Here is a 16,321-nt window from a genome sequence, read left to right as displayed (position 1 = left end):
GAGATGGTATGGAAAAGATTTTCTCTGATGGATGAGAATTCAAACACCTTACAGGCAGCAGGACGGTGTCCATGATGCTAAGAACCTCCAGAGCAGGTTTCGGGCCCTCAACTTTTATCACCCCCTCATTGAGAAATGGTAGCTGGCACCGCGCCCACTCATTCGGGATGTGACTCACCGGAAAAACAAGAACATATTGTTACACCACTACATACCTGGAGCGAACAAGATGCAGTATCACGAAAACTGCAAGGGACGATGCCATAGTGTACCTCTCCCTGGTGTGGTGTTGAGAAACGCATCTACGACGTGCACGAAGCGAAGATGAAGTGACCAGGACGGCCCTTTCCCGATGCGGCTGCGGTAGCAGAGTTCGGGATCGAGAAGCTGATGGGTTCCCCTGCGGCGATGTACATGGCCAGCCCCGCCATCTTGGTGTCCCCCCACCAGCCACCAGTGGTCGCGGCCGCCGATGGTCGCGGGGCTGGTCTTCTCTGCCGCCGGCTTCGACTGCGCAGGTGTTTTGGGTGGCAGGATCGATTCGGCGGTGGGTTTGACCGGCGGGACCGACTCACCCTTTCCGGCATTAAACGAGGAAATGATAACGAGGAAGAATTTGGCTGACACAATCACACAGGCCCATCCAACATGCATAATTTTGGTGGTGTCCTCCCGGTTTAACGACAAGGCGCCCAGGCCCATTTCGGGAGTAGCAGCCCAGCTATGTTGGCGGGTTGTGTGAGGCGAGTTGGATACCGTAAAAATGAAGCAGCAACGTCCAGTACATGAGCGATCTGGAGAGGCAGTCTAGTCCATTGGATGAGCCTATCCGACGGTTTAAAATGTCAGATCGCTGTGGAGGCTCCTAGGTGGTTCCATTATACTGTTAACTAATGTGTGTGTGAAACCTCTCATCTTTTGTTATCTGTTTAAACAAACTACTATTACTTGTGTCGAAACTTCTATCAATCTCAATCCTTCCTTCCATGGCTGTGTTTTGCCATTAGTCTGAGGAAATGGTAATCTTTTTCTTGAATAGTTTGTAGGACTAAGCGTGTTATGGTATCCTATGTTGTTTCTTAAATCGGACCGGCGAAGCGCAAACAACAGGTTGCTTACCGGTTTAGGTCCGGATTGAAAAGTACATGCCGGCGGCCTAGATTTGCACTTTGTTCGGAAGCCCGCTGATAACGAATGAAACAAGTGGAATACTCTAATTGGTTTAAAGAAGTGTTTGGGCAGCAATTGGAAAACAGCTAGCTGTCATTTAGGTACTAGTTACTTAAATTTTCATGTCACCAAGCTACTATGTTGATGATTTTGATTAACAAACGGAAACCCCTAACAACAAGTATCCGTTTGAGGCTCCGTTCGGTTTGAAGGAATCCAAAGCATAGGAACAGAAAACTATATAGGAATGGGATGGAGCGTAATGTGTGAACCTACGGTCTTCTGAAACACAGGAATGAAAACATTTTGACGTGTTCTGGACAGAGGAAACTTTTGGTTCAGCCGAAAACTAGGAGCTGTAATGGAGCACTGTTTAATATTATTTTATTCAGACTCAGGGAGGATTTGCCAGGCATCACATGGTCCATCGCACATAGAAGCTTTATTTAATTCACACATCTGTCAACGCCAGAGCATCCTGCCTCGGCCATCCACGAAACCAAGAGACGTCCAGACTTTTCCTTTGGTCTGGGTAGATGTTATTTTTCCCGTGAAAAGTACAGGAGAGCTAGACTTTCCAAAGGAATGGACTAGGCCAATTCCTACAGACCGAACGCACCTCCAGGAAAATATTCCGGCGGAATCTACACCCGTAAAATTCCTTCAAAATTCCCGCACACCGAACGGACCCTGAGAGGGCAGATCGATCTTCCTATCCTAGTCGGACCGTATTTTCCATCCCACCCCTCGCGCCGCTCTTTTATTGCCGAAACCGCACCCTCCACCGCAGCGCAGCTTATTCCGTCAGTCATCACGCACGCGACGTCGTCGTCTCGAAGCGAACTCACGCGACGCACCGAAACAAACCAAACCAAACCAAACCCTCGCACTCCCCCACCCCACCCCACCTCTTTCGCGGAGGCGGCCATGGCGGCGGTGGCCACAGTCAGCTCCGCCAGCGGGATCCTCGCCATGCTCCAGGAGCCGGCGGAGGAGCTCAAGCTGCACGCGCTCGCCAGCCTCAACTCCGTAGTCCACCTCTTCTACCCGGAGATCTCCACCAGCATCCCCACTATGTAAGCCCCCCTCTGCTCCCTCCCCTCTCTAGCGTCCCCTCGCACCCCCTCCCCTGAAAAACCCAAGTTGCCCTAGATGCTATTGCTGCCGCGCGATTCGTTTGGTCAGCCTAGTTCGGGTCGATCTGGAGTTTGCGTGGGCTCTGATCTGTTAGCCTCCCGATTCTTGGGATTCAGTGTGCGGTTATGCTCTCCAGGATGAATCTGCAGGGCTTGAACCGAAATTTGACAGTATTTAGGTGGTAAAGCTGCGTGCTTGGATTTAGCACCGTCGTAAAAATTTCAACTTTTTTGTTCACTTTCGTGTCCTCGCTTGGATATAGCGAGAGCTCGTAAGGTTTAAGTGTGATGAAATGGGGAGGGGTGAGAATGATAATTCAGGAGCCTTTGAACTCTCACTTTTGTACAATAGTTGTTTTTGGACTTATTTGTTTAGTTGGTTATGATGCCTGCCCTGTGCTAAGGAAAATCTTTGATGCATTAATTAACAATTGAAATTGTTATTTGCAATAGTATAGGGTGACATGTTTTGGCACGTTAATCTAATATCACTCTGTTCAACAATATAAGAGGTAGTAGTATTTGCTACTTCAGTTTAGATTATAATTTTGTCTCGTATATTTTTCGTAGGTCGTTTCGCTTTGCATAAGAATAACATATCATTTTAATTCATGTTAACGTTGCTTTTGTATGCAATTGTTGCGTGTCTCGTTGCTATTTTTGTGGAACAAAATGAAGATTAACTTTCATTCAGGTTTGGTTTGTGGACCTTTATATTTTGCAGGCTTGTATAAATGTATATAAATTACTTGAGCTTTTTGTCAGGAATATAAAATTTTATGTCGAGTGAGATTTCTCTAGAACCCAGCCTGTGGAAGTCTGTATCAAATGGACTAAATCAATAATTTGTTTCCATCATATCCTTTTGCCTGCAGTGAGAGCTTGTATGAAGACGAGGAGTTTGACCAGAGACAGCTTGCTGCACTAGTTGTTTCTAAGGTAGCACCTCACGCTATTCTGTACCTTTTCTGGAAATGTCATGTTTTGTATTGCTTATATTGATGACTGTTCTATACCATGTAGGTATTTTACTACTTAGGCGAGTTAAATGATTCGCTATCCTATGCACTTGGTGCTGGACCTCTATTTGACGTTTCAGAGGATTCAGATTATGCTCATGCTCTTTTAGGTGAGTTGCCTCAAGTTCTCATCACTCTAGATGTTATTTCACATGAATTTATTTTTGATCGTTATGTTGAAATGGCGGTTCTTTTCTTTCAGCCAAAGCATTAGATGAATATGCGAGTTTCAAGACGAGAGCTTCTAAAGCTACAGATGAAGAAGAAAACGTGGATCCCAGATTAGAGACCATAGTGGAGAGGATGCTGGAGAAGTATAATAATATACCGTACCATTTTCTCATATCCTCCTATTTATTAGATGGAGTGTTCAGCTAATGGTTACTCTTCACTGTAGGTGTATTCTTGATGGTAAATACCAACAGGCCATGGGTATGGCTGTTGAATGCAGGAGACTGGATAAGCTGGAGGAAGCAATTGTCCAGTGTGATAACATTCATGGGGCTCTTTCGTATTGCATCAACCTTTCTCACCAATATGTTAGTCACCGCGAATATCGCTGTGAGGTATGGGCATATGTATGCCAAATTGTCACTTTTTAAATTTATATTGTGTAGTCTGGTTGGATTATTAAAGTATTATCTTAGAATAAGCAAAATTTGATGTTCTTTTCCGAGTTGACAAAATAATTCACTTTATGCCAGGTTCTTCGCTGTCTTGTTAAAATATACCAGACTTTGCCGCATCCAGATTATCTGAGCATTTGCCAGTGCCTTATGTTTTTGGGTGAGCCTGAAACTGTTGCAAACATATTGGACACACTGCTTTCTGGAAGCAAGGTATGTGTTTGTTCTTTGATCTCCTCACTACATCACTTACATGGCAGTCTCCATTTGCTTACTTGAGATATTGTGTTCATTATGCAGGATGATGCTCTCCTTGCATACCAAATTGCTTTTGACCTCGTGGAAAATGAAAACCAGGCCTTCCTTTTGAATGTGAAGAACCGTCTGGACGCACGGACTCCTGCTCAGTCTAACCCTGATAGTGGATCAGCTTTACCGGGTGATCAGACTGCTAACTTGGGTACAACTAGCACAGAACCAGCCGGTGATGTTCAGATGGGAGATGACACAACAACAGCTAATGGAAATGCTCACCCAGTTGATCCAAATGAAGCAGTGCATGCTGATAGGCTTGCAAAAATTAAAGGGATACTGTCAGGGGAGAAGTCTATTCAGCTTACGCTACAATTTTTGTATACCCACAACAGGTAAAACTTACTATTATTTCCTAAGTGTTGCAGCCTGACCTCTCGTAACTTTTATATCTGACATTGCCTTGATGTGGTTGTGTGTTGATAGGTCCGATCTTCTGATTCTGAAAACAATAAAGCAAGCTGTGGAAATGAGGAACAGTGTTTGCCACAGTGCAACTATTTGTTCCAATGCAATCATGCATGCAGGAACAACTGTAGATACCTTCCTAAGAGAGAATCTGGTAAGTTTGTGGTCTACTGGTTGTCCTGTAGTCATAGATGTTCCTTCTTTTTACCTCTGTGATGACTCATTTTGGTATTGTCTTGCAGGAGTGGTTAAGCAGGGCAACTAATTGGGCTAAATTCAGTGCAACAGCTGGACTTGGGGTCATCCATAGAGGCCACCTTCAACAAGGTCGGGCTTTGATGGCCCCATACCTACCTCAAAGTGGAGCCGTTGGCGGTGGCAGTCCATACTCAGAAGGTGGTGCCCTCTATGCTTTAGGTTTGATTCATGCCAACCATGGTGAAGGAATCAAACAATTCCTCCGTGAAAGCCTTCGCAACACCAGTGCAGAGGTGACATTTTGTTTCTTGTCCTTCTCTTCAATGCTATTCACTTTTGAGTACTTTTTCTTACTTCAAACCATAATATACAGGTCATTCAGCACGGCGCTTGTCTGGGACTTGGGCTCGCATCTCTGGGAACAGCAGATGAAGAAGTATATGAGGACATAAAGAATGTCCTTTACACAGACAGTGCTGTGGCTGGTGAAGCAGCTGGTATTGGCATGGGTTTGCTCATGGTTGGCACAGCTAGTGAGAAGGCTAGTGAGATGCTTGCTTATGCACATGATACACAGCATGAAAAGATTATCAGGTTAGTGCTTTTTAAATACTGTTGTCCTATTTCTGAAGGTGCATCCAGCTCTTGTTCTGACATTTCTCTCTCTGTAGGGGTTTGGCACTTGGCATTGCATTGACAGTGTATGGCAGGGAGGAGGAAGCTGACACCTTGATCGAACAAATGACGAGAGATCAAGATCCCATACTACGTTATGGTGGGATGTATGCATTGGCTCTAGCCTACAGAGGAACAGCTAATAACAAAGCTATCCATCAGTTGCTGCATTTCGCTGTATCGGACGTCAGTGACGATGTTCGTAGGACTGCAGTTATGGCTCTTGGATTTGTTCTATACAACGAACCTGAGCAGGTTTGTAGACTTCAGATGCCTTTTATTTATAAATAGATAAATAGATGCTCTCTACTCAATATTACTCCAAAGCAACGTAATTTGCCACTTTCTCCGTTCCATATTAGTTGTCGCAGATTCGGATGTATCTATACACAAAATTTGTCTAGATACATCTAAATCAGCGACAACTAATATGGAACGGAGAGAGTATTTATTATGCATTTATGCAACATTTCTTTGCCATCTTATAGAAAAATTGCTAAAAATTAACAACCATCAATAACTTTGATCTGCACCTTACCTCTGTTGGTCTTATCATGCAGACTCCAAGAATTGTGTCCCTGCTCTCTGAATCATACAACCCACATGTTCGTTATGGTGCAGCTTTAGCTGTTGGGATATCATGCGCAGGAACAGGGTTAAGTGATGCCATTTCCTTGCTGGAACCTCTCACATCAGACGTCGTTGACTTTGTACGCCAGGGGGCCCTAATTGCTATGGCAATGGTCATGATCCAGACTAATGAATCATTTGATTCTCGTGTTGGAACATTCAGGCGTCAGTTGGAAAAGATCATTCTTGACAAGCATGAGGACACAATGAGCAAAATGGGTGCCATACTTGCTTCTGGTATTCTAGATGCCGGTGGTAGGAATGTGACAATTAAGCTTCTCTCGAGGAACAAGCATGACAAGCTCACTGCTGTGATTGGCCTTGCTGTTTTCAGCCAGTTCTGGTACTGGTATCCTCTGTTATATTTCATCAGCTTGGCCTTCTCGCCAACAGCCATCATTGGTCTCAACTCTGATCTGGAATTGCCGAAGTTCGAATTTGTATCACATGCTAAACCGTCTCTCTTTGAGTACCCGAAACCGACAACTACGCAGACTACAACTTCAGCAGTCAAGCTGCCCACAGCTATTTTGTCGACTTATGCCAAGGCAAAATCTAGGGCGAAGAAGGATGCAGAAAGCAAAGCTAACCTGGAGAAGACAGCAGAGGCAGAAAGCAAAGCTAACCAGGAGAAGGCAACAGACGCAGAAAGCAAGACTAGTGGGGAGAAGACACCGGAAGATGCTTCTGGTTCTACATCAGCAAAATCACAGGAGAAGGACGGTGATGCAATGCAGGTAAAGCATCTGTTTCACTTTTTCCCATCATGTGTTTTTACATCCTAGGGTTTTACCAACTTTGGTAGGTCTGGCTCATAATTAAATCATGTTAGTGTATCTGTTTTCTGGAATTGCTTCCCCTGACTCGACACAGTTTAGCATAGCACCGTGACTGTAAAATTGGCCCTGACCCCTAGTTGTTAATGTGGAGCCTTTTAGTGGTCAGTACTGAACTTGTGATGCATATCTGTCTGGAGTTGCTCTTTTTTTTCTTTGTCTTTCAAAGAACCTGCTCCTTGCTCTCAGCGAGTGGTAGCATTCTTATACTCAAACCTTGCCTTCTAACAGTACTCTCGAAAAAAAAGAACCTGCTTATTCGATATTTTAGCCAACCCCATTTGATTTGGCCTTTCTGTGTTTACCCGTCTCATTTTTTTGTTACCAGGTTGATAGTACAGCAGAGAAGAAGGCTCCGGAACCAGAACCGACCTTCCAGATCCTGGCGAACCCAGCTCGTGTCCTCCCTGCGCAGGAGAAGTTCATCAAGTTCATCGAGGACAGCCGATATGTCCCTGTGAGACCAGCCCCTTCTGGATTCATCCTCCTCCGAGACACGCAGCCCACTGAGCCTGAGGAACTCGTGCTCACCGACGCCCCTGCAACTGTGGTCTCGAGCACTGGCAACGCCGCAGCGGCTGCAGGGCAACCGGCTGCCATGGCCGTCGACGATGAGCCCCAGCCGCCTCAACCTTTCGAGTACAACACTTTGTAATCCATAAAATAGGAAAACTGTCTGTGCTCATTAGTTCATTCACCCCTGCCACACGTTGCTTATTCCTTTTTTCGAGTATGTATTATGCGGAAATCTGTTGTTTGTTGGAAACTTTTGTAGAATCATCACTTCATCAGTAGAGAATTTAACTCGAACAGGGGTTACAGGCTGAGTGTTCTTTGTAAACTTTGGGCATCTGAACACGTCTTGTGCTGTGATGTAATGTGCTTAACGTTGTTGGCATTAAATAGCACGGCTTTGGTCCCATGTTGCTACATCTTCACAACCGATGCATTTATTTTCCCCGCCTGTATTGCAAAAGTTTATACTACAATATTCTTTATTTATTTTGAAACTACTCTAGAATCTTCCACATGCTGATGGCTCCTTTGATTTAAAGGTATTCCGTATGACTTGGCCCTATATCAAATTTCGGGATTCCTTTGCACTCTTGGAGAATTTTTCTCATCCACTTTAACTTTTTACTAGAATTCATTTTTTCCCTGTGTTGTTTAACACTCTGATTCAAATTCTTTGTAGTTTCTGAACCCTGTGAGAAAATACTCCCTCTGTCCCATGAAGGTTATCTGAGATTTGCCAAAATTTGGATGTAGGTTATCTGAGATTTGCCAAAATTTGGATGTATCTAGATGCTACTTAGTGTATAGATATATCTAATTTTTAACAAATCTCAGACAACCTTCGTGGGACGGAAAGAGTAGGACATTGTCAGTGCAAGTCTACACCTTTTCTTTTTGTGAATGAAGTACACCTTTTCTATTCTATACCTATGTTTTGAGTACGTGTGAATCAAAGAAATCCTACCGGCCTAGCCAAAGCTTCTGCTCGTGATCTCTAAACTTAGTATCCTTGCCATTTCCGTAAGCATTCCTCTGTAAGGGGAGACGTCTCCAGGCTTGCATTAACACACTCGTTGGGCTGAACGGCAGCAAGCTTCCGTGGGGAAGCAACATGGGGCAGACACAGCTAGTTGTATGATTGTAGTTTGGCACACACCCAGAATACATTATATACAGCCATATTGTGAGCGGTGAGGTAGAGATAAGCTGATAAGGGCGACTTTCCATGTCATGTTACTAACAGGGGCTAGTGAACACATCGCCCAAAGACCTTAAAACAGTTAATGTAACTGTTTAAGGCACAATGGAGATCCTCAACTATCTTCCTGGACATAATTTACTATGGAACCACTTGATCCCTGTCCAACTCAGCAATGTCAATCACAGAGTGCAGCTAAGTAGGTAGAAGTGAACAGATGTATGTAAGGACCAGAATCCCCGGGAAATAAAAAAGGCACAGAGGCAAGCGATCAGAAAGTTACAAGTCATTTAGTTACATAACATCTAGTAGTAGTGCTAGCTTGCTTGCACCCTACATATTTGATGTGTCCGCAAATTGCACCCAAAGGCGGTGCCGTGTTCAGTCGTGGGGCAAGGCAGTCAGTAGGCCGACACATGTCACCAGACAGAAGATGAGAACAAAAAGGTTTTAAGATAAGATACCACCTATTGTTCCTTGTTCTTGAGTTCAGTTTCAATGAGCCGTAACTTCAGATTGTTCTCCTCATTGATGAGCGAGAGCCTCTCGAGCGAAGACTTCATCAGCGACATCTGGGACTCTGTAACATGGCTTCTTCCAGCTTTTGGTGCCTGCCATGGTGCCATCCCTGTGCCAGCTGCGCCACCCGGGGACATGTGGGCAAACCGTCTCATCCTCGCACTTAGGGCAGCAATGGAAGAGCGCAGTGCATCCAGCTCCACGTCCGCAAACCTATCTGCAGAAGTTTTAGCAGATACAAAGTTTTGTTAGGTTATGAAGTTGTAAAGTAGAGAGTGCAAGGTCACAGTTCTTAGTTACGGACCAAGCTGTGACTTGAATTCCAGCTCTGCTTGTGACAGTGGCTTCTTGTTTGCGGCAGGCAGCATCTTGAAGCTTTCTATGCGCTTTTCCAGCAGATCGTATACCTTGGAGGCCCGATCTATCCGCTTGTTTAACTCCTGATCTTTGGTTTCTATGGATAGAAGGGATTGCTTCACTGCCTGCAAGCGTTTCTGCTTGTCTTCAATCTCTGTCTTCACATAATCTCCATGTTCCTTGAGCTCGATGAAAACCTGAGCATCATTAAAATGAAGTCTCAGACAGTAATGGTATGCTTATATTGCGAGGAATAAAAAAATGTACGAGGTTGAAGTATCTGCAGAACCGACTGATTTTACTTGTCCGCCAACAATGGCAGATGACATAACCTAAGTTGATAAGAGATATCCACAAAATATCATAATGAGAGCTCTTACCTTGTGTCCATACTCCACATAGTGCTCATGGAAAACCTTAATATAGTGATGAAGTGTGGACTTCCCTTCAATGGAGTCAGGAGTCAACGACCTCAAGCCTGATGAAGATGGAAGTATGGGTGGATCTGGACCAGCAATAAGTTCTTTGCTGATCATTCCAGTTGTGACAGATTCCACATCCTTGATGCTCTTGCTATGTATGTCAAGCTGAAGAGGTGTTGGTTCCTTCCAACCCTTCATCTCTACCACAAAGCACTCAGCAGTGTGTGTAATGCCAACTAACTGCACATGGCCATATGCATCTGCTATGGTGACGAATCCAGAAAGGAAGGGAGAAGTTGTATCACTGTTGCCTGTGGTGAGTACAGGATGCACAGAGGGTGGCGTCGAAGCCATCTCAGGATATGAAAATGGCAGGAAGTGCAACGTGACCATGTCAAGTCCCCCACCATGTGCACAATAAAACCTCTCTGGGACAAGGGGATCCATAAACAATGATAAAGTGCTACTGTTAGGAGTTTTTGGTAGTGCCAAATCCACGATTGAGAGTCTTAGCAAAGGAGGAGTGTGTCCCATCCAGACAGCTTCTGTATTGCTTTTCACATTTGATCCCGTACTGGATGTGCGATGTGATCTCAGGGCCAACGAATCTTGTGGATTTGAGTCACATTTCATAGCAACGCTCTTTATGTGTCCGTTTGAATTGAAATTAAGGCAAGTAGGAACCCCAATGCTCCATTGTGGTTGAATTTCATCAGCTAGAGCATCAATCTGGAGCTGTCCGCTACCCCAGGCAGTTACAAGAACTGAATCTTTGCCAACTGAGCTGTACATAAAACCCACAGCTTTACCGTCACAGGAGCTGCCCTTGCCTTCAAGTTCATTGTTTTCCTCACAAACTCTACAAAGAGGCCCCTGCATGGGTACTCAATCTGATTAATACACATTGATTCATAATAAAAGCATAGGATCGTAGTCACATAGACAACAGGCAGCCAGAATTTGAATAATCAAATCCTTATGAAAAGAAATGATGGCATTTCCCTGTTACCAAAGCAATTTACAAATAGCTGGTTTTTTCCACTAAAAAAACTGGAGTTTGCAATTTTCCTATAATTTTTTTATAAACTTGTATCATTAAATTCCAAATTTAGGATACAGATTGGTCTTGTTTCTTGCATTCACTTCAGAATTCGAATTGAGCACTAAATTTCTACCTTCAGTCAAATACAACCACTTCAATGGTTATTGAAGAGCCCTGTCACAGTAAATTGAATTTCAACAAGTATTTCTTTTTTTTGTTATCAACCTCCATCCCCATAGAAGATCCGCTGTCAGAACATTCAGCCCATTGTTCAGTCATGACCAAAACTGTGGGTACAATTTTTGTTGACGCGATTACAGTACCCTCCAATTCATATTACTTGATGCTAATATAGATGTATCTAGACACATTTTAGTTGTAGATACATCCATTTTAGCATCAAGTAATATGGATCGGAGGGAGTAGTAAAATCGCATCTGCAGATGAATTGCGACCTGGACACGTGTGTGGCAGACAAAACTACGTGCAATCTGTGGCAATGTATTGTCACAAACCAAACAGCTCCTACTCTTACAAACCAACAACCTTATGTACTAGAAAGGCATTGGATTGAGTGTGAGCACTTACATGAAAGTTACTACCTCCTTTCCAAAATAAGTGTCACAGCTTCATGTATCTAGACGCATTTCAATATGTAGATACATCCATATCTAGATAAAGTTGCGACACTTATTTTGGAACCGAGGGAGTACTAGTTTAAGAAGCATGCACGTTGCTTGCCTCTTCACCATGGCTGTGTTACAGTATCCTAAATTTGTACACGTAAACAAATAGAGGTGCCGTGCTACTCGTATGCATGGTATCACCCTAAGTTATTTCTGAAAAGAAGCCATTTACTCCTTTCTTTCAAAGCGATTATTTGATAGTACTAATATGTTAAACCAGAATGCAGCAATACATGAGAAAAATGCAAACGTCTAGCCGCACAAAGGTCAAAGAAGCATTAGCCCATATTCAAGCTCACAGGTTGAATTCTCCAGTTAAACACACACAGCCACATTTTGCTGGGTCATTATCCAGACAAACATTTCACAAAGTTAAAAGAAGCAGACCTGCAGAGTCAAAGAATCGTCTACTGGAGCATATGGCCGAGCTCTTAACATCAGTGGGTTGCCATCTGCTGATTGACGTAACAACTCCGGAAATGTTGCCTCCAACCATGCAATGGCCAAATGTGAGTTCGTGACAACATTTGGATTCAAAGATTTCAAGCCAAATGTATTAACATCTTCATATAGTTCTTCAATATATCTCTTACTATAGTCACTGCATCATAGAAAAATAAATTGTCAAAACTAACATGCAGATGAAGTAAATAGAACCAACAACTGGCATTAAGTAGTTCTCCCAATGTTAGACATCATTGATTACAAGGGGGGGTGCAATACTACCTTCCAAATGGAACAACGGGACAGAGCACAAAAATTGAACCATCACTGAATAAGATGAAAACCTGCAATAAAGGATGGACTTACATGTGAAACCAAGCACAAGAATTGGCTACTCAGCATACATCACATAATCCTAATCAGGTAACTATGAAGAGATTACATACATATGTCTATACTCTATACAACATATCAAATGTCAACTTGAAAGAAATTTGGATATGAATGAGCCATCAAGTGTGTTTCTGTAACTATTAATATAGCATGGGCATTGACTTCAACCACAGAAAAATAGAATTGACATAGAAACAGTAAAATCAGCATGGCATTCCCAGATTCGTTAGATAAAGATACCGTGTAGACTGTATAGTGTTATCAATTGATACCCTAAATATCTGTACTATGACATAAGCTTAAACTAGCGAAAAGATAAATCTCCACTTGTCAAATTCACCACCAAATTGCTCCAAAGCTGGTTTGAAGTTATTTTCTTTTCCACTTTAGGTGGTAACAAACTGTGATGCCATCTTGGTTGCTAGATTAATATAATAATCCTGATGAATGTGAAACCAATTCTAATTTTCTTTGCACCTAATAAAGACATGGTACAGTGTCAAGCATAATAGAGGAGGGTCTTCATTGTTCAGGGGAACTGCAATCAAGAGACATACCGAAAATCTATCCCACAGATGATCACTCCCATAAGAGAATGCCACTGGACAAATTGACGAAGCATTCTGACATCTTCCAGGTAGAATTGGCTGCAAATAAAATTCCTGTTCTGGTTGCACTAAATCATTTGAAAGGTCAAATAACCTGCATAAATAGTTCTTGATTTCTATCAAAGAGTCATGGAACAATTTGCAGAGAATTCAGTATAAGGGTTTCATTAAATTAATCTAACAAATATTGTGTCAGTTTTTTTTTTCAGAAAGTGGCGAAGAATGGGTATTAAGGCATAAATAAAGATACTTGACGCCATGCTGAAAAAAAGGTGTACATGATGGAGGACAACATCATATGGGAATGGAGGAAAATATAATATCAACTCCAACAATTGCAGATCAAGTAAGCTTAAGATTAGCATTGCTCCACGTAGCATCAAAATCCATTTAGCTTACCTGAAAACAGCATCTGATGTTAAAACCCCAAAATGGCTGCTGCTAAAAGGGTGCCAGGATGTCTGCATCACTTCTATGCCATCGTTGTTGCGAGGTAAGATGTGAGAAGCAACAGGTGCAGTCCTGTAGCCAAATATAGGGGGAGAAAACATTATAGTATAATGAAGCTGGAAACAATACCATCAGAAGAAGAAAAAGGTAGCTACAGCCTACAGGTATCATTAATCTAAACTGAAGACCGAATGAGAACTCTGTAGATGCCCTTTCAATACCACAATGAGGAGAGTACTTGGAAGATTGCTTTTGATGTACATGAATAATGCCATGCAGGAGAAATAAAAGAACGTTTCAATGATTTTGAATTTTATTGCAAGAGAAGTATTTATAACTAGAAAAATCTCAGAACGTTCACGAAATATAAGACCAAGAGTGCATTATGAACATGATATGAAGTTGTAATGAAGATATATACCTGCATATGATTGTATCACCATCTTCAGATACCCTCTCATGTACATACAAAACATTTATGTTATGTGATCCAGCTAGGAGTAGTGATGAACCATCAGTATTGAGTGTTATATGAGTGACCTCATAACCAAGGTCTACCTCCGGCATCAACATCTGAACAGCACAGCAAGCAACATCAGTTGTGTCAGCGCAAGACATTACATAACAATCATCTCTGTAAAGGAAGAATGCTCAATGTTGAAACAAACGTGAAGGATTTCTGTTTCAGAAGCTACAAGCAAAATCATAACATTCAATTATAACAGGGTTTCATGGCGAAAAGAGATCAAATGAAGCAATACTGCTGCAACCGAAACAGGATAGAAATGCAAAATTGTCCTTAGATTTTTGCATATGAATATGCACCTTCCAAAAAAGCTATCGATCATGATGTGGGGATAGAAACTTTCCCCATTATGAGGAGGGAGTCGGTAAATAATTATTTTGCACACTTAGTCAGCGTACAAATAAGAAATACACCACCTCTGGTCAACACCATTTATATGTCGTATGCCAAGGGTTAAATATACAGTAGCCAATTATATACTTCACGTGGGGCGGAGTTTGTACCAGGTAGAAGTTACACGTATGTATAGTTGGAGCCCTAGACAGTCTAGCCGTATACTATATCATTTTTTATATGTTCTCGTCAAATATCCCAAACATGAAAATGCACAACTAACCACGACAAGAATTGTGGAACGGAAGGAGTATTTTACACACTTCCATCATATGCTACTACATAAAAAATGAGCTCAGTGAAGCTTTAATGCTGCGGAACCGTTTAAACCACAATCTCTGTAAGATATGTGGGAAGGAAGATCCCTCCTCTTCTCACCCTGCTTCTATCTAACACCATCATAACGACTTCTCGGACAAAATGCACTTTTATACTTCCTACAGCAGAGTGCAAACCTTTGGAAAGACCGGGTAGCAAACAGTACAATTACCTCAATTCTCGTACGACCCCAACACTACAAATATCCAAATGCTCGACACTATGTTCAGTTGCACAACACTTTCATACTGCAGAAATTTCTCCCGATTTTTATTTTTTACAGTACTAAGGGAGCAGTGAATTTGAATTTCCCCCCAATTCTCCAATGTAATTTCTCAAATGCAGTGAATAGAAAGCAATCCGAGAAAAAAAATGGGGAGAACCGATGCGATCCCTGCCGGCTACCATTTCACGGGGAAAATGCGAAAATTACTTCTCACCTCGGAAGGCACGGCTGCTTCGACGGCGACCTCCTCCCCGTCCTTGTCCGCCTCCGCGTCGCGAATCCGCACGGATATCCGGTGGACGCCGCGCGCCGAAGGGTCCCACACGAAGAGCCTCGACGCGGCGGCATCCCACGCAGCGCCGCCGCCGCCGCCCTGGCCGCCGCGCTGCGCGAAGGCGGGGTGGGAGGAGACGGGGACCCAATGCGCCGGAGAGTACTTCCTCTTGGGGGACGGACGGGTCCTGGGCCTGGAGGAGGTGGCGGAGGTGGAGGCGGACGAGGGGGTGAGAGCGAGGGACGGGGACGGGGAGTGGCGGCGGCGGGAGGGCGGGGTCGCCGAGGCCGGGGCCGGGGAGCGGCGCACGGGAGGCGGGGAGTCCGGTGGCGAGGGGGACAGCTCCGGCGCGGTGATGCGAGTCATCGGCGACGAGGTTGCGCTTCGCTGCCGGAGCGGCCGTGGGGTTTGAGGTTTGGAGGAGGGTGGCTTTGGGCTTCGATGGGATGAAGGTTTGTAGAGCTGACGGGCTCTTTTCCAAAGTGTAAGCGGGCTTTCTATGGGCTCTAAGCCCAACTAAATGGGTGCTATCATTTGCTTTTGACCCACTCTTTTTTGGGTTTTCTGAACCTGAAAATTTGTTTTTTTTGTTTCCCTACAATGTTTCTTTGGAAAAGTGAAAAAATATAAAAGTAGGTATGTGAACATATCATGCTCAAAACATATAGTACTCGAAACATAGAGAGAGTGAATAGCAAGAGGCGTGGATACTTATAAATGTTTGCCTGAACACAAAACACCTACAACTATGCAAGATAACACAATCAAAATAGGCACATAGACCATTTAATTTTTCCAATATTACTACATCATTATAAATTTATGGTATATATCAAATTTATGTAATGAAATACTAAATAGGTTTCTATGAGACTAATGAGATCTAAGGGAAGGGCAAGAAGTAAGGACTATGATAATGGTATGATCGAATGGCTTGGG

General features: G+C 43.3%; 2 protein-coding genes across 2 annotated transcripts; one reads left to right on the top strand and one right to left on the bottom strand.

Annotated features, from left to right (window-relative positions):
* The first annotated feature begins 2,082 nt into the window (after positions 1-2,082).
* LOC124670663 (26S proteasome non-ATPase regulatory subunit 1 homolog A-like) lies at positions 2,083-7,932 on the top strand. Its single transcript, XM_047207136.1, has 13 exons — positions 2,083-2,246; positions 3,182-3,245; positions 3,330-3,435; positions 3,528-3,639; positions 3,723-3,891; positions 4,030-4,164; positions 4,252-4,598; positions 4,690-4,825; positions 4,914-5,162; positions 5,243-5,463; positions 5,541-5,799; positions 6,105-6,911; positions 7,339-7,932. Exons 1-13 carry the CDS (start codon positions 2,098-2,100, stop codon positions 7,663-7,665), a joined length of 3,081 nt encoding a protein of 1,026 aa, XP_047063092.1. The 5' UTR covers positions 2,083-2,097; the 3' UTR covers positions 7,666-7,932.
* A 1,259-nt stretch (positions 7,933-9,191) lies between these two features.
* LOC124675698 (nuclear pore complex protein NUP88-like) lies at positions 9,192-15,783 on the bottom strand. The gene is made up of 9 exons (XM_047211772.1): positions 15,323-15,783; positions 14,067-14,218; positions 13,595-13,717; positions 13,145-13,289; positions 12,477-12,538; positions 12,138-12,351; positions 9,981-10,895; positions 9,548-9,797; positions 9,192-9,460 (listed from the first exon to the last, which is right to left on the bottom strand). The coding sequence occupies exons 1-9, from the start codon at positions 15,746-15,748 to the stop codon at positions 9,192-9,194; spliced, it is 2,556 nt and encodes an 851-aa protein (XP_047067728.1). The 5' UTR covers positions 15,749-15,783.
* Between the last annotated feature and the right edge of the window lie 538 nt (positions 15,784-16,321).

Source organism: Lolium rigidum, chromosome 7 (assembly GCF_022539505.1).
Source record: "Lolium rigidum isolate FL_2022 chromosome 7, APGP_CSIRO_Lrig_0.1, whole genome shotgun sequence".
Lineage (NCBI taxonomy): Eukaryota > Viridiplantae > Streptophyta > Magnoliopsida > Poales > Poaceae > Lolium > Lolium rigidum.
Note: the sequence above shows the minus strand (reverse complement) of the source record. Positions and strands in the feature narration are given on the sequence as shown.

Coding starts and splice junctions, on each gene's coding strand:
- LOC124675698 (XM_047211772.1), bottom strand. CDS start 15,748: ATGACTCGCATCACCGCGCCGGAGCTGTCCCCCTCGCCACCGGACTCC. Junction 13,718..14,066: donor GGTGATACAATCATATGCAG/GTATATATCTTC, acceptor ATTTGGCTACAG/GACTGCACCTGTTGCTTCTC. Junction 12,539..13,144: donor ATCTGTGGGATAGATTTTCG/GTATGTCTCTTG, acceptor CCTTTATTGCAG/GTTTTCATCTTATTCAGTGA.
- LOC124670663 (XM_047207136.1), top strand. CDS start 2,098: ATGGCGGCGGTGGCCACAGTCAGCTCCGCCAGCGGGATCCTCGCCATG. Junction 3,246..3,329: donor CTGCACTAGTTGTTTCTAAG/GTAGCACCTCAC, acceptor TATACCATGTAG/GTATTTTACTACTTAGGCGA. Junction 5,464..5,540: donor CAGCATGAAAAGATTATCAG/GTTAGTGCTTTT, acceptor CTCTCTCTGTAG/GGGTTTGGCACTTGGCATTG.